The following is a 25,232-nucleotide window of genomic DNA, read 5'->3' as shown; positions in this document are numbered from 1 at the left end:
GAGAATGGCAGTGATTAATTTATTATATACAACACTCTGTACAGTCTAGTCTGTACATGAAGAGTGATGGACTTTACAGAAATGGATGCTTATGGGAATGATTTATGTTTTTTCTTATAACCATAAATCATAGAAGTATGTCAATAATCACATGGAACTGAAAGCATGAACAAAGTCAAGGTCTAATCCTCAACAGAATAGAATGGCACATAGTCCAAAGTGTACCAATGAGCTCCTTTGATGTCTGTATAAATCACAGAGGAAAAATTTGATATACTCTACAACAATCAACATGCTGTAAACATACCATTGCACATGAAACGTCGGCATAAAAAAAAAAGACCTGCGTGGGATTCAAGCCGTTCCTCCCTCTCTGCTGGGCAAATTGTTGAACCTGAAGGGCATTATTTGGGGTTTGTACTTTCCACAGGCAGTGGCTGAGACGTGCCTGATGTGCACGATATTGTGCAGGACATTTCCAAGGTATGCGTCAGGTTGTCGCCGGGCGAAGTCAGAGTCTGGCTGTTCTCTTGGAGTGGCCACATCTCCTGCAACGTCAATGAGGGGTGGTGGGCTGGGTGGCTGCTCATTAGTGGTCTCCTCTGCCTGTAGTTGGCCCACACCTGGAGGATGGTCTCTTTGAATGGCCGTGTGGTCAAGGTGTACAGGATGGGGTTGAGGGCACTGTTGATGGGCAGGATGAAGATCACCACCCAGGAGCTGATGGTTCCTATTTGGGAAGAAGATTACATTATTATCCATTTAATAATACATGAGCAACGGAAATGGATATTCTGCAATCACATTCTCCTCGGTAGACATACACATAGAGCCTACATTCAGTCACGGATGGTAGAAAATGTGCCAAACTAAACTAGCCAGTCTGGCCAAATTTCACAAGGCACACATTTTTTACCTGAAAGTTACCCAGGCTAGTTGAAATGGTTTTACAAGCTAGGCTGGCTTGTGCCCTAAATCCTTAAGTTCCATTCCTGTGTATAAAGTTCATGCATGGGAAGTAGGGTGAGGTGTGGTGGGTTGGTGGGGTGAAAGAGAAGAGAATGATGGTTCGAGGATGTTCTGTGATGCTGGTCCCATTTGTAAACATGCTTTTAGTACAACCACACATTTACATTTAGAGTACCCATCAGTCTGGAAGTGTGCTATTCAATTTACAACCATAAAATAGGATTAATTATGGAACTAATCTGAATGATGTAATGTTACAATCTCCCTGCTGGAGACTCACAGCAAACCATCTCAGAGTCCTCTCAGAGACACAAACACTAACTTTCTAACCTTTGCAGTAGGCACCCCTCCCCACTGGAACCTAGCAGGCCAAGCTATGATTTATAATGTCACAAACTGTCCTTTCACACCTAGGGCCTTGGCCACTGATTGGTTGACAGGGCAGTTGCTAGGGCAGTTGCTAGGGGGCCACACATCTGCTCCTCTTTCTGACTCTCCAGGTCACACACTTTTCAGTCTCTTTCAAGCCATCACAGAGAAGGCAGCAAGTTTATCTCTGTCCTGCACAACTGGACTCATTCATATCTCTGGACATGAGGCATACCTCAGGGCATGTGGGATTGCATGCGTGTTTAAAGTTGTGTATTTGTGTATATTACTGCTAGTTGTTCAGCACTATAACAGCTTATATTACAGTACTTTATAATTTATTACTGCTTTATACTTTAATATTCTGTATCTGTGCATTCTTGCCCTGGTGTGTTCATTCGGTATGTGTATATTCATTGCCTCTGTTTCTCCTATTACAGAACCACTACCATTCTACATGTCCATTTCATTCCTGTGTGTGTCAATAAAGTATCCGTGTGTGTAACTCTGAGGTTGCCTTTTTCCACTCTGACCGGGGTAGGTGCTAGCAGGTCACAGATGGTCCCAAATGGAAAGTTGCTCTCTTTCATGCAAGTATAATATCTGTAAAAGAGACCGATTGAAATACTTATCTTTGATGTAAGATGGCACTGCACAGTAGCCTACATATTGTATGTTTTATAGCCTACAAATTGACCTTGTCTGTTTGATACAATGTTAGGGTTTCCAAATAAAATGTTTGAAATGATAAAAGTAGTCACAGATTATGACAGTACTGAAACTCCTACCTGGAATCTCCACCTGCAACAGCGATAGAATCTTGAGGACAAAGATGGGTATCCAGCAAAGGGAGTCTGTGATGACGATGGAAAAGAACCTCTTGGCTATGGTCACTTCATTCTTGATATGGTTACTATATTTAGTCGTCTGTGTCCCTGTCCTCTGGATGTTGTAGAACATACTCCCATAAGACAATACGATTATAAGGAATGCTACCAGGTTCAGGCCTGTAGAGGAAATAACATTCATTGTGAGCTCCTTGTACTCATACAAAGTAAAATTCTTAAAATATTTCAACTTTCAGAACAATTCAAACAATTATTACAGTTAGCAGATAATTAAATAATACAAACAATATTTACCTGGCTTAAAGAGAAGGAATATACTATATATTGTTTACAGGAAACTTATTCAACAATTTTAGAGGAAGTTGTGTGAAAAAAGGACTGGGTGGGGTTGAAATACTTCTCCCATGGGCAAAGAAAAACTGAAAAGGGTTGATGATATTAATTAACAGTAATTTTGATCTGAATGTAGAAATTGTCCAAACAGATCTGCAAGGTAGATGGACGATTTTAAATATGTTATTGGACCATAAACAGATATGGCTCATTAATCTTTACGGACCAAATAATGATCCACGTGTCTTTGAAAATATATATAATAAATGATCAACCCTACAAGCAATACACGACTATTAATATGTTGGGAGATTATAATACTGTTTTAAATACCTCTAAGGAAATCACACTACAATCATCTTCATGGAAATCCCAAATGTCATGGATATATTGGACGTAGTGGATATATGGAGGCTTAAATATCATCACCTAGTGAGATATACATGGCCAAAGCTCAATCAAGCTAGTGGTCCTGACTACTTTTTTATGTCATTCTGGTTGGCACTAACAATTTTAAAAGTGTTGATAGGGGACAGAATGCGGTTGGACCATCAGATAATTGGCATATACAGTGGGGCAAAAAAGTATTCAGTCAGCCACCAATTGCGCAAGTTCTCCCACTTAAAAAGATGAGAGCTGTAATTTTCATCATAGGTACACTTCAACTATGACAGACAAAATGAGGAACAAAATCCAGAAAATCACATTGTAGGATTTTTTATGAATTTATTTGCAAATTATGGTGGAAAATAAGTTTTTGGTCAATAACAAAAGTTTTTCTCAATACTTTGTTATATACCCTTTGTTGGCAATGACAGAGGTCAAACGTTTTCTGTAAGTCTTCACACACTGTTGCTGGTATTTTGGCCCATTCCTCCATGCAGATCTCCTCTAGAGCAGTGATGTTTTGGGGCTGTTGCTGGGCAACACGGACTTTCAACTCCCTCCAAAGATTTTCTATGGGGTTGAGATCTGGAGACTGGCTAGGCCACTTCAGGACCTTGAAATGCTTCTCCTTCGTTGCCCGGGCGGTGTGTTTGGGATCATTGTCATGCTGAAAGACCCAGCCACGTTTCATCTTCAATGCCCTTGCTGATGGAAGGAGGTTTTCACTCAAAATCTCACGATACATGGCCCCATTCATTCTTTCCTTTACACGGATCAGTCGTCCTGGTCCCTTTGCAGAAAAACAGCCCCAAAGCATGATGTTTCCACCCCCATGCTTCACAGTAGGTATGGTGTTCTTTGGATGCAACTCAGCATTCTTTGTCCTCCAAACACGACGAGTTGAGGTTTTACCAAAAAGTTATTTTTTGGTTTCATCTGACCATATGACATTCTCCCAATCTTCTTCTGGATCATCCAAATGCTCTCTAGCAAATTTCAGACGGGCCTGGACATGTACTGGCTTAAGCAGGGGGACACGTCTGGCACTGCAGGATTTGAGTCCCTGGCGGCGTAGTGTGTTACTGATGGTAGGCTTTGTTACTTCGGTCCCAGCTCTTTGCAGGTCATTCACTAGGTCCCCCCGTGTGGTTCTGGGATTTTTGCTCACTGTTCTTGTGACCCCACAGGGTGAGATCTTGCGTGGAGCCCCAGATCGAGGGAGATTATCAGTGGTCTTGTATGTCTTCCATTTCCTAATAATTGCTCCCACAGTTGATTTCTTCAAACCAAGCTGCTTACCTATTGCAGATTCAGTCTTCCCAGCCTGGTGCAGGTCTACAATTTTGTTTCTGGTGTCCTTTGACAGCTCTTTGGTCTTGGCCATAGTGGAGTTTGGAGTGTGACTGTTTGAGGTTGTGGACAGGTGTCTTTTATACTGATAACAAGTTCAAACAGGTGTCATTAATACAGGTAACGAGTGGATGACAGAGGAGCCTCTTAAAAAGAAGTAACAGGTCTGTGAGAGCCAGAAATCTTGCTTGTTTGTAGGTGATCAAATACTTATTTTCCACCATAATTTGCAAATAAATTCATTAAAAATCCTACAATGTGATTTTCTGGATTTTTTTTCTCTCTCATCTTTTTAAGTGGGAGAACTTGCACAATTGGTGGCTGACTAAATACTTTTTTGCCCCACTGTACATTAATCTTACTGAATTTCACATGGGCGAGGATATTGGAAATTTAATCAAAGCCTATTGGATGATAACTTGTATTTAACTATGACAGAGGAATGTTAACTGAATTTCTGACATAACACAGGTACAGAAGATCCCATTATTGTTTGGGACACTTAAATGTGCCTTTAGAGGCCACGCAATTCAGTACTCAGCTCTAAAAGCAAAAGCAATTTAGGTAAAAAAGGAGTCAATTTTAACAAATGATGTAGAAGGTCTAACAGAACAGATACAGTCAATAGCAATACAAACTACCATAAAGGCTCACAATAAGTCAGAGGAAAAACTCAAATAAATGGAGGAACTTGTTCAAGGTGAAGTGTAATGTATTATAAAAATCAAGCACACTGGATGGAATATGGGGAAAAAGGCACAAACTTTTAAAAAGATTTTCAACATAGAAATGCTAACAAAAATAATTTTCAGAAACTTGTTACAAATGATGGAGTCACCAAATTATATTTTGAAAGAGGAAACAAAGTCCTTTAGCATATGTTTTCATTTCAGTCTCCTCCATCTCCTCTAACCGAAGCAAATTGTATGGATTTTTAAAATTAACAGAAAACTCCAGGGCTGGATGGCATACCAGTGAAGGTATACCAAACGTTTTTTTATACTCAGAGGACTGTTATTAGCATGTTTTAACCACTCCTATGTGAATGGTAGATTATCGGACACTCAACAAGAAGGTCTGATTTCATTATTACGGAACAGGATACAAGTGAATATAATCATGCTGTCCATTTAAAAATATTGGAGGCCCCTTACACTTTTGTGATGCAAAAAATATATAGCACAAGAATTAAGGTATTGTCAGATATTATTCATTCTAATCAGACAGGTTTTTTACATGGACGATACATTGGAGATAATATAAGTCAAGTACTGGACACAATAGAATAGTATGAACAATCTGGGAAACCAGGCCTGCTATTCATAGCTGACTTTGAAAAGGCTGAAAAGTACGACTGGAGTTTATATATAAATGCCTGGAACTTTTATTTATTTGATTTAATAAAGGTTAAATAAAAACAATTGAGAATTTCTTTTAAAATGGGTGAAAGTCATGTAGAGTAACCCTAGGTATAAAATAGTAAATATTGGCTACTTCTCAGAAAGTTTTAAACTGTCAAGAGGAGTAAAACAAGGTTGTCCACTAACGGCATATCTATTTATTATGGCCATCAAAATGTTAGCTATTAAAATCAAGATCCAACAATAATATCAAGGGGTTAGAAATCCAGAGCTTAAAAACAAAGGTGTAGAGAGCTCCCAAGTGGCACAGTGATCTAACTAGCTGTGCCACAAGAGATCCTGGTTTGAGTCCAGGCTCTGTTGCAGCCGGCCATGACTGGGAGACCCATGGGGCCGGCGCACAATTGGCACCGTGTCGTCCGGGTTAGGGGAGGGTTTGGCCAGCAGGGATGTCCTTGTCCTATCGAGCTCTAGCGACTCCTGTGGCGGGCCGGGTTCATGCATGCTGACAGTCGCCAGGTGTTTCCTCCGACACATTGGTGTGGCTAGCTTCCGGCTTAAGCAGGTATTGTGTCAAGAAACAGTGCGGCTTGGTTGGGTCGTGTTTCGGAGGACGCACGGCTCTCAACCGTCGACTCTCCCGAGTCCGTACGGGAGCTACAGCAATGAGACAAGACTAAGTACCAATTGGATACGACAAAATCGGAGAGAAAAATAGGTGCTTTTTTTATATAAAAAAATATTAATTAAACATAGGTGTCATTGTACACTGATGATTCATGTTATTTTAAATACACAATTTGGATCCCTCCAGCCTCAGAGAATCTAAATACTTTTTCTAACCTCCCTGGAGGTTACAACCAAATTATGATTTTGGATCACTAAAAAATGCAACTTTTACATTACCGTGTAGTTGTCAAAAAGCGAGTGTAGCTGGTTGCATGAAGTCAGGTGCAGGAGAGCCGAATGAGTGAGCAACGTACTTTACTCAAAAAATAACGGCACAAGGAAAACCAATACACTTGACCAATAACCAACGGTAAATATTACGCACGGGTGAACACAGCACCCGTCGAAAAACCAGCCATCATAAACCGAACTGAACATAAAAATAATCACGCACAACAAACATGGGGGAAACAGAGGGTTAAATACCTGAACATGTAATTGGATAATGAAAACCAGGTGTGTAGAAAATAAAGACAAAACCAATGGAAAATGAAAGATGGATCAGCGATGGCTAGAAGACCGGTGACGTCGCCCGCCGAACGTCGCCCGAACAAGGAGAGGGACCGACCTCGGAGGAAGTCGTGACAGTAGTTTACCAATAAAATGGTCTGATGTTGATGTGGACATACTCGGTATACATATGCCGAAAGAAGTAAATGATCTCACTCCGATAAATGTTTATAGAAAGTTAGCAAAAATAGACAAGATCTTGCTACCATGGAAAGGAAAATACCTGTCTATTTGTGGAAAAATTACCCCGATTAACTATTTAGTCATATCCCAGTTTACCTATTTGCTTATGGTCTTGCCTATACATAGCGAACAGTTATTTAAATTATACGAGACAAACAATATTCCATTTTATTAGGAACTGCAAGCCAGACAAAACTAAACGGCCCTATTTATGTAATGAATATGAATTCTTGGGGTCAGAAATGATTAAATATTAAAGCATTAGACGTCTCACTAAAGGCTTCAGTCATACAAAAGTTTAACTTAAATCCGAACTGGTTCTCATGCAAATTAATAATACAACAAATATTGTGGTTAAACTCAAATATACTAATAGTTATATAAACATAATTTTGGGATTCAATAAAAATGTATAATCTTTGTAAATGCATGGAGTTATGTCACACATGCAGCTAACAAAAATATAATGAAATGTCTGCTCTACCCAAAATTACAACCAACTAATTACAGCAAAAAATGGAAGAGGAAAGTGGAAGGGGAAAAATAGGGAACTGGTCTGTCAGCCCTGCATTAAAGATAATAATTGGTTAAAGAAAATTATGATAAATAAAAAAGTATACCAGTTTCATTTAATCACCAAAAATGGACAGCTGTGCCATATAGATTGCAAAATAGTTGGGAAGAGATTTGAGGTACGGTTGCCATGGCACATGGTTTATGAACTGATACGCAAAACGACGCCAGATTCAAAACTTTAATTATTACACAAAAATCTTGCAACCAATAAAATGTTATATATATACGGGCGATACAACCTTCCCAGCTCTGCAGATTTTGCTGCAAAGAGACAGAATCATTAGATCATTTGTTTTGGTACTGTCCATATGTAGCTTGTTTTTGGTCACAGGTCCAGGAATGGCTGAAGAATTGCAACATTTACCTGGAGGTAACTCTGCAGAGGGCACTACTGGATGATCTGAGAAGTCATAGTCAATCGATCAATAATATAATAAATACTTTCAGGAAAAATGTTTATTTTTAATTTACAATCTGTAGAAATTATGAGAATAGAAAGGTTCAGTACTTTTGTGAAACATCACAGCACAAGAGATAAATGGGAGGGGTTGAATGAAGGATGGGAAAAATAACAACTAATAACAACAAGATAACTAATGTAAAACATACTGTGTCCGTAAAACGGATATAGGTTCAGAAATGTTGTGAAATAAATAGATGGGAGAGGTTGAGGTTAGAGGAAAGACAGGAGTAAAAATAAACAAAATAGAACAACTGTAAAATAGACTGTGCCCATAAAATGTATATAGTATATCAGTTGGAAGAAGAAGCCTAAGCGTATTTGTTCACTAGTTTACTACATTTTCGGGAGGGGTGGTAGGGTTAGAAAGTAATAAAGAAAAATATATTTAAAAAAAATTATGTGTATATATACAGTTGAAGTTGGAAGTTTACATATGCCTTAGCCAATTTAAACTCAGTTTTTCACAATTCCTGACATTTAATCCTTGTAAAAAAACTGTTTTAGGTCAGTTAGGATCACCACTTTATTTTAAGAATGTGAAATGTCAGAATAATAGTAGAGAGAATGATTTATTTCAGCTTTTTTCTTTTCCATCACATTCCCAGTAGGTCAGAAGTTTACATACACTCAATTAGTATTTGGTAGCATTGCCTTTAAATTGTTTAACTTGGGACAAACATTTTGGGTAGCCTTCCACAAGCTTCCCACAATAAGTTAGGTGCATTTTGGCCCATTCCTCCTGGCAGAGCTGGTGTAACTGAGTCAGGTTTGTAGGCCTCCTTGCTCGCACACACTTTTTCAGTTCTGCCCACACATTTTCTATAGGATTGAGGTCAGGGTTTTGTGATGCCCACTCCAATAGCTTGACTTTGTTGTCCTTAAGCTATTTTGCCACAACTTTGGAAGTATGCTTGGGGTCATTGTCCATTTGGAAGACCTATTTGTGACCAAGCTTTAACTTCCTGACTGATGTCTTGAGATGTTGCTTCAATATATCCACATAATTTTCCTGCCTCATGATGCCATCTATTTTGTGTAGTGCACCAGTCCCTCCTGCGGCAAAGCACCCCCACAACACGATGCTGCCACCCCCGTGCTTCACGGTTGGGATGGTGTTCTTCGGCTTGCAAGCCTCCCCCTTTTTCCTCCAAACATAACGACGGTCATTACGGCCAAACAGTTCTATTTTTGTCTCATCAGACAAGAGAGTACTTTCCAAAAAGTGCGATCTTTGTCCCCATATGCAGTTGTAAACCGTAGTCTAGCTTTTTTTATGACGGTTTGGGGGCAGTGGCTTCTTCCTTGCTGAGAGCATTTTAGATTATGTCGATATAGGACTCGTTTTACTGTGGATATAGATACTTTTGTACCCGTTTCCTCCAGCATCTTCACAAGGTCCTTTGCTGTTGTTCTGGGATTGATTTTTGATTTGCACTTTTCGCACCAAAGTACGTTCATCTCTAGGAGACAGAACACGTCTCCTTCCTGAGTGGTATGATGGCTGCGTGGTCCCATGGTGTTTATATTTGCATACTATTGTTTGTACAGATGAACATGGTACCTTCAGGCATTTGGAAATAGCTCCCAAGGATGAACCAGACTTGTGGAGGTCTACAATTTGTTTTCTGAGGTCTTGGCTGATTCCTTTTTCTTTTTATGTCAAGCAAAGAGGCACTGAGTTTGAAGGTTGGCCTTGAAATGCATCGACAGGTACACCTCCAATTGACTCAAATTATGTCATTTAGCCTATCAGAAGCTTCTAAAGTCATGACATCATTTTCTGGAATTTTCAAAGCTGTTTAAAGGCACAGTCAACTTAGTGTATGTAAACTTCTGATCCACTGGAATTGTGATACAGTGAGTTATAAGTTAAATAATCTTTCTGTAAACAGTTGTTGGAAAATGTATTTGTGTCATGCGCAAAGTAGATGTCCTAACCGAGTTGCCAAAACCATAGTTTGTTATCATGAAATGTGTGGAAATGGTTGAAAAACCCGTATGTATGCATGTATGTATGTATGTATGTATGTATGTATGTATGTATGTATGTATGTATGTATGTATGTATGTATGTATGTACGTACATATGTATGTATGTATGTATGTATGTACGTACATATGTATGTATGTATGTATGTATGTATGTGTATATATGTGTATGTATGTACAGTCGTGGCCAAAAGTTTTGAGAATGACACAAATAATAATTTTCACAAAGTCTGCTGCCTCAGTTTGTATGATGGCCATTTGAATATACTCCAGAATGTTATGAAGAGTGATCAGATGAATTGCAATTAATTGCAAAGTCCCTCTTTGCCATACAAATTAACTGAATCCCCCCCAGCCCTGCCAGAAAAGTACCAGCTGACATCATGTCAGTGATTCTCTCTTTCACACAGGTGTGAGTGTTGACGAGGACAAGGCTGGAGATCACTCTGTCATGCTGATTGAGTTCGAATAACCGACTGGAAGCTTCAAAAGGAGGGTGGTGCTTGGAATCATTGTTCTTCTATCAAACATGGTTACCTGCAAGGAAACACGTGTTGTCATCATTGCTTTGCACGAAAAGGCTTCACAGGCAAGGATATTGCTGCCAGTAAGATTGCACCTGAATCAACCATTTATCGGATGATCAAGAACTTCAAGGAGAGTGGTTCAATTGTTGTGAAGACGGCTTCACGGCGCTCAAGAAAGTCCAGCAAGCGACAGGACCGTCTCCTAAAGTTGATTCAGGATCGGGGCACCACCAGTACAGAGCTTGCTCAGGAATGGCAGCAGGCAGTTGTGAGTGCATCTGCACGCACAGTGAGGAGAAGACTTTTGGAGGATGGCCTGGTGTCAAGAAGGGCAGCAAAGAAGCCACTTATCTCCTGGAAAAACATCAGGGACAGACTGATATTCTGCAAAAGGTACAGGGATTGGACTGCTGATGACTGGGGTAAAGTCATTTTCTCTGATGAATCCCCTGTTTGGGGCATCCGGAAAAAAGCTTGTCCGGAGAAGACAAGGTGAGCGCTACCATCAGTCCTGTGTCATGCCAACAGTAAAGCATCCTGAGACCATTCATGTGTGGGGTTGCTTCTCAGCCAAGGGAGTGGGCTCACTCACAATTGTGCCTAAGAACACAGCTATGAATAAAGAATGGTACCAACACATCCTCCGAGAGCAACTTCTCCCAATCATCCAGGAACAGTTTGGTGATGAACAATGCCTTTTCCAGCATGATGGAGCACCTTGCCATAAGGCAAACATGATAACTAAGTGGCTCGGGGAACAAAACATCGATATTTTGTGTCCATGGCCAGGAAACTCCCCAGACCTTAATCCCATTGAGAACTTGTGGTCAATCCTCAAGAGGCGGGCGGACAAACAAAAACCCACAAATTCTAACAAACTCTATGCATTGATTATGCAAGAATGGGGCGGATTGCGGAGGTCTTGAAAAAGAAAGGTCAACCCTGCAAATATTGACTCTTTGCATCAACTTCATGTAATTGTCTATAAAAAGCCTTTGACACTTATGAAATACTTTTAATTATACTTCAGTATTACATAGTTACATCTGACAAAAATATCTAAAGACACTGAAACAGCAAACTTTGTGGAAATTAATATTTGTGTCCAGTACCAGTCAAAAAAAAAAAAGTCAAAAGTTTGGACACACCTACTCATTCAAGAATGATTCTATATTTTTACTATTTTCTATATTGTAGAATATTATCAAAGACATCAAAATGTTGAAATAACACATATGGAATCACGTAGTAACCAAAAAAGTGTTAAACAAATCAAAATACTTTTTATATCTGATATTCTTCAAAGTATCCACCCTTTGCCCTGATAGTAATTCAAAATAGTAAAAATAAAGAAAAAGCCTTGAATGAGTAGGTGTGTCCAAACTTTTGACTCAGAATTGTCACCCCCTGACCTTAGAGATCTTATTATTCTCTATGCTTGGTTGGGTCAGGGTGTGACTCGGGTGGGAAAGTCTATGTTTTCTATTTCTTTGTTTTTGGCTGAGTGTGGTTCCTAATCAGAGGCAGCTGTCTATTGTTGTCTCTGATTGGGGATCATATATAAGTTGTCATTTTCCTTTTGGGTTTTGTGGGATCTTGTTTTCTGTTTTGTGTCTGTGCCTGACAGAACTGTAAGCTTTCGTTTTCACTTTTGTTATTTTGTTTGAGGTTTAAAAAAAAAAGAAAAATAATTAATAATTTCCACGCTGCGCTTTGGTCCACTCCTTTCGACGAGAGCCGTTTCAGGAATGTTTATATTTGCAAAAAATATATATGGGGGATTGGAAGTGATGCAGACAATTACATTGGTGGATGCTACAATCTATCTGACATATTAAAGCTGATCTACCCCCTACATTTAAAAAATAAATAAATAAAACAATTATTACAGTTCGACACACATGGGACAAAGGCCTGTGTGACAACTTTCATGAGCCAAAATCAATTTGTTTTAGGGGCCCAATGTGGTACTGCCTTTGTAACAGATAACGAGATACATTGTAGAAAAGCACATATATAGAAACCTTCAGTGATTATGGAAATATGTCTTCTGTTCTCAACCCCATGAGAGTATGTACCCCTCATTGAGAGGCTGAAAGCGCAACAGTACCACCCACAGTGTAGCAACCCTAGAGCAATTCGCTCAAGGGAACAATGGATGTAAACATGGTAGTTGGGATTCTTACAACAGCAATCTTCTTGTTGCCAGTTCATTTACCAGACTTGGGATTTGAACCAGGCAGCAACCCTCTGGCTACTAGCATGCCTCTTTAAGCTCTGGGCTAATAAGTGAGCCTCATGATTTTAAAATGGAAGCTACAATTAATAAGCAGCACTTGGAAATATATAGAAATAGGCCTTCTTCCTGTCAGTGACATTGGAACAATGCTCATGTCAGAGTGACATTGGAACAATTCTAATTTCAAACTGAAATTGGAAATAGACAATACTCATTTCAGAATGACATTTACATTTTGACCTTGACAGTGACATTAAGTTAGATAAGACACCCACCCAGGAAAATGACGATGGAGTACACCTGCGCCCCTGTCGTCTCGGGCTGCTCCGAGTGTAACGGAAAACACACGCCGTTGGTACCATAGAAGTTCCGGAACAATCCTTTGAAGACCAGGGGGAGGAAGGCGATGACGAAGCCAATAAACCAGATGCTGAGGAGAATGGAGACGGTGCGCCGGCGGCCCGGGGTTAGATACCGGAAGGGGTAGACGATACAAATGTACTTCTCCAGGGTGAGGTAGGTGAGCAGCAGGACGGAGACCTCAGTAGAGAGCATGGCGAGGGAGCCAATCACCTGACACTGGACGCTGTCCATCCAGGCCTGGGCGTGGCGGTTGTACTCGCCACGGAACTTGAGGTCATAGGCGCCGATCATGAAGAGGTAGACACCCATCAGGCCATCGGCACCTGGGTGGTGGAAGTGGGTTGCAACAGTAATTACTATGATCCAATTGAACTCAGTGTATGGATTGATACTGCTGGACTTTTTACAGTGAAACAGATCTCTATCGTCGTAGTTCGGTTACCTGTGCACTACCATTCAATCTATCTCCTTGATTAAAGGGACATCTCACTCCATAGTCAATCAATTCTACTGTCATTTGGGAGTCATAAAGTGCAGAAAATAGTTTCTGTAGAGTTACATCAATGCAAACTTCCGTAATTTAATGGGCCAAGCTTTTAGTCACGGTAGTATGCCTTCAGAGCATCTACAATTGGAATATAGGCACAGCTCAACTTCAAGACACTTCTGAGGTATGAATTTGATGGACAAATTGATTTCAGAGTGAATCTGTTCAGGATTAATAGCAGTGTCATGTACAAACTGATATGTTATAATCAGCAATGACAAACTTTTCTGGTAATATATTAACTTTATCGTACACAAACTTTGAAGTCTATTTGACTCGACTGAGATGTCCCTTTTTTCAGTAAGCCATTCATTAACATAGAGATGAAATATTTGTGCAACAAAATCAAACTAAAATTTTAATCGAACTGAAATTTCAGACGTAAATTAAATACATAATTTTGGTCCAAGATGAATTTATCTGGCTGGTGTTTGACTTTGGCCACGGTGATGCCAAAACAGACAACATATTTACCGCTCACACTTCCCCTCAGTAAATGACACTAGGCTCTGTCTATTACAACATTTAGTGACTCATTGTATAACATAGCGCTAGACCATGTAATTGCACATCCTTTGATATGAAAAGGTAGCAAATGTGCATGTCAAAAAGCATTTTTCATCTGACACATTACAGTGTGAAGCATGGCGGATTTCCAAACCCATTCTGATCTTCACAGGGATAAGTACTAAACATATACTGTCTATCTAGTTAAATTGAACAGAAAGTGTGTCTTACAGTGCAGGGCACAGAGACAGGGGCAAGTCAGGTAATCTAGCTATCCCACTGACTTCCAAGGGACTAAGACATGAATATGTCTCTCATTCCCTGCATCACGGTATCTGTGACAAATCTAGTTTAATTGAGCAAAAATGTGGGCCTGACTTGTAGCAAAGGCATAAAGACATGACATGTAGCTATGTAATGTTGACTCCCTCTGACTCCTAGGGTAGTACAACATTAACATACTATGTACTAATGGTTCAGTGGTGGTCACTGAGATTGTCGACTGTTCAATAAATAAATAAACCTGCATATTAAAGCTAAAGACCCCAATTTAATCGTTTGCGGATCAAGGAAACCTGCACTGAGGGTTCACTAAGAATGCTCACTCTGTATCTGTGATGTTCACATTTTAATCGACACACCCCGGAAGTTGTCCCTCTCTTGGACATTGTCATTGGATATTGGAGCGAAACCTCACCTTCCCTTAGGATACAGAGTAAACATTCTAAATGAAATTGAAACCTCACCTTCCCTTATGATACAGAGTAAACATTCTGAATGAAGCTCAAACCTTCCTTTGCGATACAAAGTAAACATTCTGAATGAAGCTGAAACCTCACCTTCCCTTATGATACAGAGAAAACATTCTGAATGAAGCTGAAATCTCACCTTCCCTTACGATACAGAGTAAACATTCTGAATGAAGCTGCAGTAAGGTTTTCCTTTATCTGAAATCAATTGAATGGAGGCCTGAGTTGAAAGATCTGAAAGCTGTTTCTTACAACACAAGGAGATTATACACATGGCATGGAGCTTGTTCTCCGATCGGATGTAGGAGCGCATGCAGATGACAAAGATGTTGCCGAAGCACGTGGTGGCCGACACCACCCAGACGAAGACCCTCAGGACGATGTTGGCCAAGAGGTCCTCGAAGGAGGAGATACCGTCCGTGTTGGGCTTGCAGCTGCGCACATGAGGGGCATACCCACAGTACTGGAACTTCTTAAAGTAACTAAACACAACAGGAGAGAAATCAATGAACAGGATGAAAGAGGGAGACTGTCCAAAAACAATCCCTAGTCCCTGAGCTCTACCCCCTAGCCTCTAGCCCCTAGTCTCTTACCCTAGCCTATAGCCTCTAGGCAACTCTCTAGCCCCCAGTCTTTAGCCTCAACCCCTAGCCTCTAGGCAACTCTCTAGCCCCCAGTCTTTAGCCTCAACCCCTAGCCTCTAGGCAACTCTCTAGCCCCCAGTCTTTAGCCTCAACCCCTAGCCTCTAGGCAACTCTCTAGCCCCCAGTCTTTAGCCTCAACCCCTAGCCTCTAGGCAACTCTCTAGCCCCCAGTCTTTAGCCTCAACCCCTAGCCTCTAGGCAACTCTCTAGCCCCCAGTCTTTAGCCTCAACCCCTAGCCTCTAGGCAGTTCATTATCTTTTTTTAATGTATTATTATTATAATTTTTTTACCCCTTTTTCTCCCCAATTTCGTGGTATCCAATTGTTGTAGTAGCTACTATCTTGTCTCATCGCTACAACTCCCGTACGGGCTCGGGAGAGACGGAGGTTGAAAGTCATGCGTCCTCCGATACACAACCCAACCAGCCGTACTGCTTCTTAACACAGCGCGCATCCAACCCGGAAGCCAGCCGCACCAATGTGTCGGAGGGTACACCGTGCACCTGGCAACCTTGGTTAGCGCTCACTGCGCCCGGCCCGCCACAGGAGTCGCTGGTGCGCGATGAGACAAGGACATCCCTACCGACCAAGCCCTCCCTAACCCGGACGACGCTAGGCCAATTGTGCCGGTCGCGGCCGGTTATGACAGTGCCTGGGCGCGAACCCAGGGACTGGGTGGCACAGCTGGCGCTGCAGTACAGCGCCCTTAACCACTGCGCCACCCGGGAGGCCAGTTCATGATCTTTAATCAATTGACAGGTATAAGCAACATGGGAGTTATCTCTACTTTGAGCTTTAATATGCTAGGTGGCATTTCTGCCACATTACTGACAACCACACATGTAGAATCTTAATTTGAGACAGTTTGCTACAGCAGAAAAATTATTCTGCAGCAACAGGAAATGTGAATTATTATGTGGATTATTGGACATTTTTGAAGGGGTTGATACATTTTCCATAACGGAAAATCAAGACTGAAATGTCAAAGTGGAAATCATAAACTTCAGAAGCCTTTTAAAACCCGAAATGCACTACACGTTTTACATTTCCTGCATTGCAGGTAAGTTCTCATTTGACAGAGTGATCAAATTAAGATCCTACATCTGTAGCATGTCCTTTGTGATCTACACATGTGTAGAGTGTAGCGATTAGGGATGGTTTCAGGGCCCCTATCAGGATAGGGGATAGTGCCCATCCAAAGGTTGCACAGAAGCTGGCCAAAAAAGTATGTGATACAAAGCAGCAGAGGTAACTCTGGGTCTTCCTTTCCCGTGGCGGTCCTCACGAGAGCCAGTTTTATCATAGCGCTTGATGGTTTTTGCGACTGCATGTGAAGAAACATTTAAAGTTCTTGACATTTTCCAGATTGACTGACCTTCATGTCTTAAAGTAATGGATGGACTGTCGTTTCTCTTTGCTTATTTGAGCTGTTCTTGCCATAATATGGACTTTTACCAAATAGAGCTATCTTCTGTATACCACCCCTACCTTGTCACAACACAACTGATTGGCTCAAATTCCTTTAAATTAACTTTTGACAAAGCACATCTGTTAATTGAAATGCATTCCAGGTGCCTACCTCATGAAGCTGGTAGAGAGAATGCTAAGAGTGTGCAAAGCTGTCATCAAGACTAAGGGTGGCTACTTTGAAGAATCTAAAATCTAAAATAGTTTTAGATTTGTTTAACACTTTTTTGGTTACTACATGCTTCCATATTATTTCATAGTTTTGATGTCTTCACTGTTATTCTACAATGTAGAAAATAGTCAAATGAAGAAAAACCCTTGAATGAGTAGGTGTCCAAACGTTTGATTTGTTTTGTATGCATTTTGTATTTTATTCCAGAAATAATGCTTTTTAAACAACTTACCACAACATTCATCACAAATCTGTCATAAAAAAGTGTCCAAAGTTTAATTTGGGATTGATCTTCAAATACACATCCCAAATCTTTATGATGAAACAAAATGAACGAATTACTCACATATGGGTCAAGTGTTTGAGTGGTTCAAACATCCTTCGCTGTATGTTCCCTATCTCAATTCCCTCTATGCTCCTAAAAAACACAAACAAAAGTTGTTCCCCTCAGGAGCTTACATAGAAAAACAAACTAAACCAAATATTTGAATTTCAGAGGCCCTCTTTGCAACGCTCTTCCACAAAATTGTTGGTCTTCCACAAAGTGCTTTTGATGATAAGCTTTGATATATTACCTACAATGCTATTTGTTTTCTTTCTTGATACGTTTGAATGAGGGAATTCCTGATGTGTGGGCCAGTAAGTGCACTCTGTTCCAATTCGATAATACATTGAACACATAATACACAAATTACATGTTAAGTGCCACATAATTCTCTTGTATGATAGGGTGCAAATTGAAAAAGTGCATCATCAGGGGATATGATTATATAGTGTATGTAATTGAAATTAGTTAAATAGATGGATGGATTTTTAGTTAGTCTGAAAGAGCCACAGAAAGGGATGTAGAGGGAGGATGTGCTAACTGTACACACATGTTCTTGTGGTTGGAAAAATGTTATTTAAAAAAGTAATATTATGTAGATTTCATTTAAATGGCCTCTTGTATATTTACAAGAACTATATATATTTTTCTACACCTGATATTACTACTAATGGATCCCCTCTCAAGTGTGACATTCATTCACAAAGTGAGCAGTGAAAAACATACAGGCTACTTACAATGATTTCAATTTATGCAAGTTATCAAAGTGGTCAATTTGCAGATCCGCGATAGGGTTATACGAGATGTTTCTGTAAGAGCATCAATCATTAGACATAATATCCAACAATAACTATAGCACCATAGCTGTATGTGTATGTCTTTCAACGTTAGTGCAAGAAAAACGTTTAAAATATTAAAATAACGTTTGTGCATAGATTCGAGTGTGGATCTGACTCACAGCTGTAGTAAATCTCCCAGATGAACAAAGAGATTGGGAGGGATTGCCACGAGTCTGTTGCTGGACAGATCTCTGTGGAGACAAAGCTATTTATTGGAAACAACATATGAAACGTACATAAGGTTTACATGGCTTACATGACCACCTAATCACACATGCATGCTGTGTTCCCATTCATGTTAATGATAAATCCCTGGAATCCATTAGTCTACTTGATAAGCATTGTGTTAAGCTAGATGCACCACATATTTGTGTTCACCATGACTAACATGGTTATGTGTATGCGTATATTGGAGACACTCCAAGACTCCCCACTGTTCTGCAAATCCGGATACCAGTGGAAAAGCATGTTATGATAAATACTAGGATTAACCAAAACGCATAAAATATAAATCATAATGAACATCTTCTTGGCTTGGGAACATGTTGTTTTCCTATTCGGGCACATTTTGGGTTGCAATAAATTTCAGCCCTGTACTGCACTGTATATTTATAGTACAGTCTTTACTAATAATATGGCAGTATCTAAATTCTTCAAAAAGTCAGTGGAATAGATGAAGATGTGCAGTACCACTGCGTGTCTGGGGATGATAAAGGAAGATGTCATGCAATTTCATGTCTGAGGCAAACAAAACATAATAACTTACAATTCCCCAAGTTTTTGCAGAAATGAAAAAGCCTGTTCATGTATGTGACTGATTCTGTTACTCTGTAGGACGCTAGAAAGAGTTGAAGAAAGACGGTCAAAACAAGAATTATAAAACAGAGAAAGCAATTTTCTTACTTTATTCCCCTCATCTTCTCTGTTGGTTCTAAAAGCAATTAAACAAGAGTGTTGCTTTTGGGTCTAATATTTAGAACCCCTTGTGGAAACAAATTGCTGTTGATATTTGGGATTGTAATGGGTTATCGCCTACTGAGAGAGCCAAGGACACAGATGGGGGAAAAACAGAATCTATTCTGAAGATTGAAATGTATTAAGTCACACTTACAGCACAGTCATCATGTTGCATGACCAGAATGTTACGTTTCCGACACTTTCGATTTGATTCCCCTCCATGTCCCTGGAGACACACAAGTGCACAAAAACATATTTAATATCATGCCGATAACAAAGCTCTTTGATTTGCTGACTTCCAAACTTACAGCCAGTTAAGTCTTGGCATTTCCAGGCAGATGTCATCCAGCATTGTCAGAGCGTTGTTCAACAAAACCCTGTGAACCAATACAACAAAACAAGAGTGGTCTGATTTTTGTGCCGATCAAAGAAAACAACACTCCGCCAATATACGTAAGCATATCAAATAGGCCCTTAAAAATACTGGGGCACTTCAATTAAGTGCATATGAAATAACTTCTTAGAGGGTAAAAGCAAAACAAGACCAACTCAAGAAGGTAGAGGTAGAAATTAAACTCACAGGAGCACCAAGGAGCGCAAGCCTGAAAAGGTTGTGGGGGATATCTGATGGATACTGTTGTTTTCAAGGATCCTACAACCAGAGGGTAAAGTTTATTTTCAGCTCTTTTATTAAGTGAAGTATTTGGCTGAGCATTGGTTCAGAGGAAACTGCAGCGATACAAGCTTTTTTTGCTGAAGGCTGTCTAAAAATGTGATGTCTTTGTTCCATTTATGTTAGCAGTATGTCTATATTGGCACACAGGATATACAGAATGTGCCAGTAAGGAAAACCTACAACCACTCCAGTTTGTGTAGATCTTGGAACACCCCAGGCATCAGGATGGATATCTTGTTGTAGCTTAAATATCTGAGGCAGAGAATACTGATTTTAAATACGCACGGTTCTCTGAAACAATTCATAGGAATTATTTACCCTTTATTTCAACAACATTCATTCAACTTAAATCAACAACATTCATTATGAAGGACTTAGTTGTTTGATCAAGAACAAAGTTCAGCATAACACTGTCAATTGCACGGATGGATGAATATAATGAACTCACAGTCTTGTTAGATTGTACAGTCCTCTGAATGCATTAGGGCTCACAGCTCGGATTCTGTTATGTTGTAGATATCTGAAGTAGTATGTTAGAAGTATGTTACAAACATTCATAGAATTTGTGTGTTGAGGAGAACAACTGCCACAATGGCTAACACGTTACAACAAGTTACAACATGTTACAACACGTTACAAAGAGTTACAACAGGTAACAACAATGTTACAACAAGTTACAGCATGTTACCACAAGTTATAACATGTTACAACAAGTTACAACAAGTTACAGCATGTTACAAGTTACAGCATGTTACCACAAGTTATAACATGTTACAGTATGTTACAACAAGTTACAAGTTACAGCATGCTACAACAAGTTACAACAAGTTACAGCATGTTACAAGTTACAGCATGCTACAACAAGTTACAACAAGTTACAGCATGTTACAACAAGTTACAACATGTTATAACAAGTTACAACAAGTACAGAAGCCTCACATTTCTAACATGAACTGCACTTCAGACGAAGTTTAGATCACAGGTTGATCAACCCACCCAAAATGGTGTTTTCTGTCAGGTGTCGTATTTAGCCTTTCCAATTTAGCTTGCAATACTGCTAAATAGAACAGACAGGCTATGTTTACAGTGCTGAGGAATCTTTTTGGCAAGCTGTCAAGCGAGATGAGGATTTTGGCATGGTTGTGAAAGCAGCTGACAGAAGATTTCCTCCATTGAAGTGCTTTTCAATAGAACTTACAGTTGAACCATAGCATCAACTGTCCTGCTATTTTATACATAAAAATGAAATAAAAATGGCTCGCTGTAGATTAGAACAACAAAATAAAAATACCAATTGGTACATACTTTCATGATATTTGGTTGGATAACATTTTTTTTATAAGAAAAATAAAATTGCAAGCAACGCTTGAATGATAGATTACCCAAACAATACTACAAAGCTGACTTTATTCGATAGATAGTTCTTGGCAGTCTATGAGGCATGTGTTCAGTCTCCTCATCGCTCCACTACTTTCATGATGCCAATATGTTTCAGGCACCACAAGATAGACTGAATGATGTGGTGAACAATCGTGAAAGTCCACTTTCCTCACAACCATCATCCAAAGGTGAGTCTTGATAAAACATCCTTTGTAAGCTTGTTTTGGCCATCAAAAGCATCAAAAGGGGACAAACAATGCTTAGAATTATGTCCATGTCTGTCACAGTGGACTTGACAGGTTGGTCTATCCGTGTGTGTTTTTGAAGTGCTAACACAATTATTTCTGAACGACTGAATGCTTCACTAGCAGTCTACAACTCAACCAAGTGACTTCTCTTGCCTGAATACATTTTTTAAAATAAATGTAATGACAACTTACAATTTCTGAAGACTCTGGTACTTATAGAATATGTCACCATTCAATATCCGGAGTCGGTTCCTTTGCAGTGACCTGTGAGATGTGAATAGTTCATAAGGTCGACTAGGTAAAATAAAACATGTCATAAACATAACATTGTGCCACCAAACAATACTGTGTCAAATAAAAAAGGCCAAAACCTTTGATCCATTTTTATTACTATGTTCTCGGTCCAGTGTCTGTTTAAGGTTTCTATGTGATCACACTTTGTCCCAAATGCAAACAATCTTCCAATTATGTTTCAAATGGGACTGGTGATAAAACACATCATTATTCCAAACAGAAGAGGAACATCTTTCTTTATGGAGTGACAGAGATAATGCATAATGTTGACATTTGTAGTTGAATCGTTATCTAAGCTCATTCCACCTCGATTAGCACTATGGCCACGTTTACCCGAGTTTACGGAGATACACTTTGAATTAGTGAAGAAAGCATTTTAATTGAAAATGAACAGTGTGAAGGATGCTGCAGTAGTCTACAGCACCTTGATGAAAGCTGAGCCAATTGGAGAAGGAATAGCCGGCGATGATAAGCAATTGACATAATTGAATTATTCTGCATGCAAATTGGGCCTTCGAGGTTTACCCATCAAGCAAACAAACAACACATTGTTTTGTTGATGAATAGTCAAGTGGAACTGGATGTCCCCAATATGGAAGGATGAGAAACATGGGGCCCAAATGGGCCATTATCTAAACAATGTAGGGCCAATATGATAGGGAGACATACTATTGTGAGACTGAGAAAGGGCGAGCTCTATGTGATAATGTATAGTCATTGTTGTCATTATTTTGCATAATGCATGAATTGAAATGATGATGTATATTATACATCATCTTGTTATAAATACATTTTGTAATAATCATATCCTTACCTTCAGTTTGTCTCACATTCCAGTAGGTTTTAGTAGGCTTCAGTATAGATATTCCAGTAGGCTTTAGTGGGCTTCAACAAAGAGATTCCAGTAGGCTTTAGTAGGCTTCAGTAAAGAGATTCCAATAGGCTTCAGTAGGTTTCAGTAAAGATATTCCAGTAGGCTTTACTATGCTTCAGTAGGCTTAAATAAAGAGATTACAGTAGGTTTCGGTAGGCTTCAGTATGCTTTAGTAGGCTTCAGTAAAGAGATTCCAATAGGCTTTATTAGGCTTCAGTAAAGAGATTCCAGTGGCCTTCATTCAGCTTCAGTAAAGAGATTCCAGTGGCCTTCATTCAGCTTCAGTAAAGAGATTCCAGTAGGCTTTATTAGGCTTCAGTAAAGAGATTCCAGTAGACTTCAGTAAAGATATTCGAGTAGGCTTCAGTGGGCTTTAGTAGTCTTCAGTAAAGAGATTCCAGTAGGCTTTAGTCGGCTTCAGTAAAGATATTCGAGTAGGCTTCAGTGGGCTTTACTAGTCTTCAGTAAAGAGATTCCAGTAGGCTTTAGTCGGCTTCAGTAAAGATATTCGAGTAGGCTTCAGTGGGCTTTAGACGGCTTCAGTAAAGATATTCCAGTAGGCTTCAGTAGGCTTCAGTAGAGATATTCCAGTAGCCTTCAGTAAGCTTCAGCAGGCTTCAGTAAAGAGATTCAAGTCTCCTTTTCCTCTGTCAAAAAGACTGTTCCAGTACAGTAGAGAACAGCCCTAGGACTTAAACCAACCTCCACAAACAAACTTCCATCAAGACACTCATTAGCTAACTGAGCGAGACACTTTGTTTAAATCCTTTTTCTCTTCCAATTCACAGGAGAAACAGAAGAAAGTATGCACACTTCCAGTCAGATGCAAATGTCTCAACGAAGAAGGCTATCAGGTGTGTGTGTATGTGAGTGAGTGTCATTATGTGCATATTATTTATGAACTCCTCAAAGGTGTGTGTGTGTGTGTCAACTCACATCATGGTGACGTTAATGGACACTGCTGGGACATGGTGAAACTGGGCGCCGTCACAGTCCAGCTCCAGGTCTCTGCACTGGCACGGCTCTGGAACAGCCCCCAGCACTGGAGGAGGAAGAGAGAAGACAGAGGAAGAATATATTATTGTCTAACGCCAGAGGAGGTTGGTGGCACCTTAATTGGGGAGGACTGGCTCGTAGTAATGGCTGGACCCAAAATTTGTGGAATTGTATCAAATACATCCAACACATGGTTTCCATGTGTTTGATGACATTCCATTCACTCAGTTCCAGCCATTATTATGAGTTGTCCTCCCCTCAGCAGCCTCCTGTGTCTGATGCACATCCACGAGTCATACTGGACCAAAAAAAGATAGCAATGAAAATAAATTACAACAAGGAATTTGGACAACATTGTTGTTATAGGACTAGCGTTAAAGGGAAAATCCACTCACAAACTATCTTTCTGTATTTTCTTAATTAGTCCACCCACTGTTGATACAGTCTCAAAATGCATAGGCAAGACATTAGACTTTCAAGTTTTTGACTGCTGACATACAAAACATTTTGGGATTGTATCAACAGTCAACAATTTTTTTTTTTTAAAGATCCGAGAGACATAGGAGAGCATCAGGGACCAGTCTTAATCACTGCCTATGTACGTTAGAGACAAGTGACTTGTGCTTGCTTTGCAGTTTTGCTTACAGGGGGTCACACTGTTCTTACAAAGGCTAAAATCAGAGACCTTCTGCATCGCAAACGCGTGACCCCCTGCCAGACAACGTATTTGCCCATTACTCCACCGAAATGTTACAGATTTGATAGCACTAGCGGAGACATTTCAAGATGTGGAATGAGGTTACGGCACAATCTCAACACCGTTACAAACGGCCACAGAGAAACAATGCGAAGCTGTAATCGATTGAATTGGGGCCTCATGTCAGAGGCTGACTCGGAGGTTCCAGGAATAGAGAGGATGACTGTGATTATGTGAGTAGTTTAGGTATTATTTGCCAAAGACAAGAAGTCCAGGTTCCGGCAGGACATTTTTAAATCGATAAGGGACCATGTTTGATATAGGATACAGTAAAGTGGATATCATCAGAAAAAAATCCTATATATTTGAGGGGATTATAATCAGGCATAAAGGAATGGGAATATTAAAATATCAAGGGTATTCAAATCACGTCTTCAAGTTCTGTAGTGTTGATTTCCTTTTTCATTACTAGTAGTTTTTTTGATCAGTGTCATAGAGTACACTTATATTGTGTCATGACTAAATTATGGGAAGAATGAAAATCAGCAGTCTAATATTGATGTACTGTTGAGGACACATTTGAATCATGTTCTGATGTTCAAAGAAAGAAACATCTGTAGGAACAATGACATCTAATGCAATGCATATCTAATGACTAAAATGA

General features: G+C 39.8%; 1 protein-coding gene across 1 annotated transcript in view; it reads right to left on the bottom strand.

Moving 5' to 3' along the window:
- LOC115130818 (relaxin receptor 1) overlaps window positions 1-25,232 on the bottom strand; it is a 96,928-nt gene continuing 71,696 nt past the window's right edge. Inside the window, exons 4-18 of the mRNA XM_029662279.2 lie at window positions 23,812-23,917; window positions 21,900-21,971; window positions 20,528-20,599; window positions 20,260-20,331; window positions 19,984-20,055; window positions 19,712-19,780; window positions 19,558-19,629; window positions 19,213-19,284; window positions 18,566-18,637; window positions 18,345-18,416; window positions 17,629-17,700; window positions 15,252-15,481; window positions 13,109-13,519; window positions 2,127-2,345; window positions 1-730 (exon numbers count right to left, since the gene is read on the bottom strand). Coding sequence (XP_029518139.2) covers window positions 405-730; window positions 2,127-2,345; window positions 13,109-13,519; window positions 15,252-15,481; window positions 17,629-17,700; window positions 18,345-18,416; window positions 18,566-18,637; window positions 19,213-19,284; window positions 19,558-19,629; window positions 19,712-19,780; window positions 19,984-20,055; window positions 20,260-20,331; window positions 20,528-20,599; window positions 21,900-21,971; window positions 23,812-23,917 — 2,009 coding nt within the window. The 3' untranslated portion in view covers window positions 1-404. The remainder of the gene's footprint in view (window positions 731-2,126; window positions 2,346-13,108; window positions 13,520-15,251; window positions 15,482-17,628; window positions 17,701-18,344; window positions 18,417-18,565; window positions 18,638-19,212; window positions 19,285-19,557; window positions 19,630-19,711; window positions 19,781-19,983; window positions 20,056-20,259; window positions 20,332-20,527; window positions 20,600-21,899; window positions 21,972-23,811; window positions 23,918-25,232) is intronic.

This window comes from Oncorhynchus nerka, linkage group LG6, assembly GCF_034236695.1.
Source record: "Oncorhynchus nerka isolate Pitt River linkage group LG6, Oner_Uvic_2.0, whole genome shotgun sequence".
Lineage (NCBI taxonomy): Eukaryota > Metazoa > Chordata > Actinopteri > Salmoniformes > Salmonidae > Oncorhynchus > Oncorhynchus nerka.
This window is presented reverse-complemented; position numbering and strand designations above follow the sequence as displayed.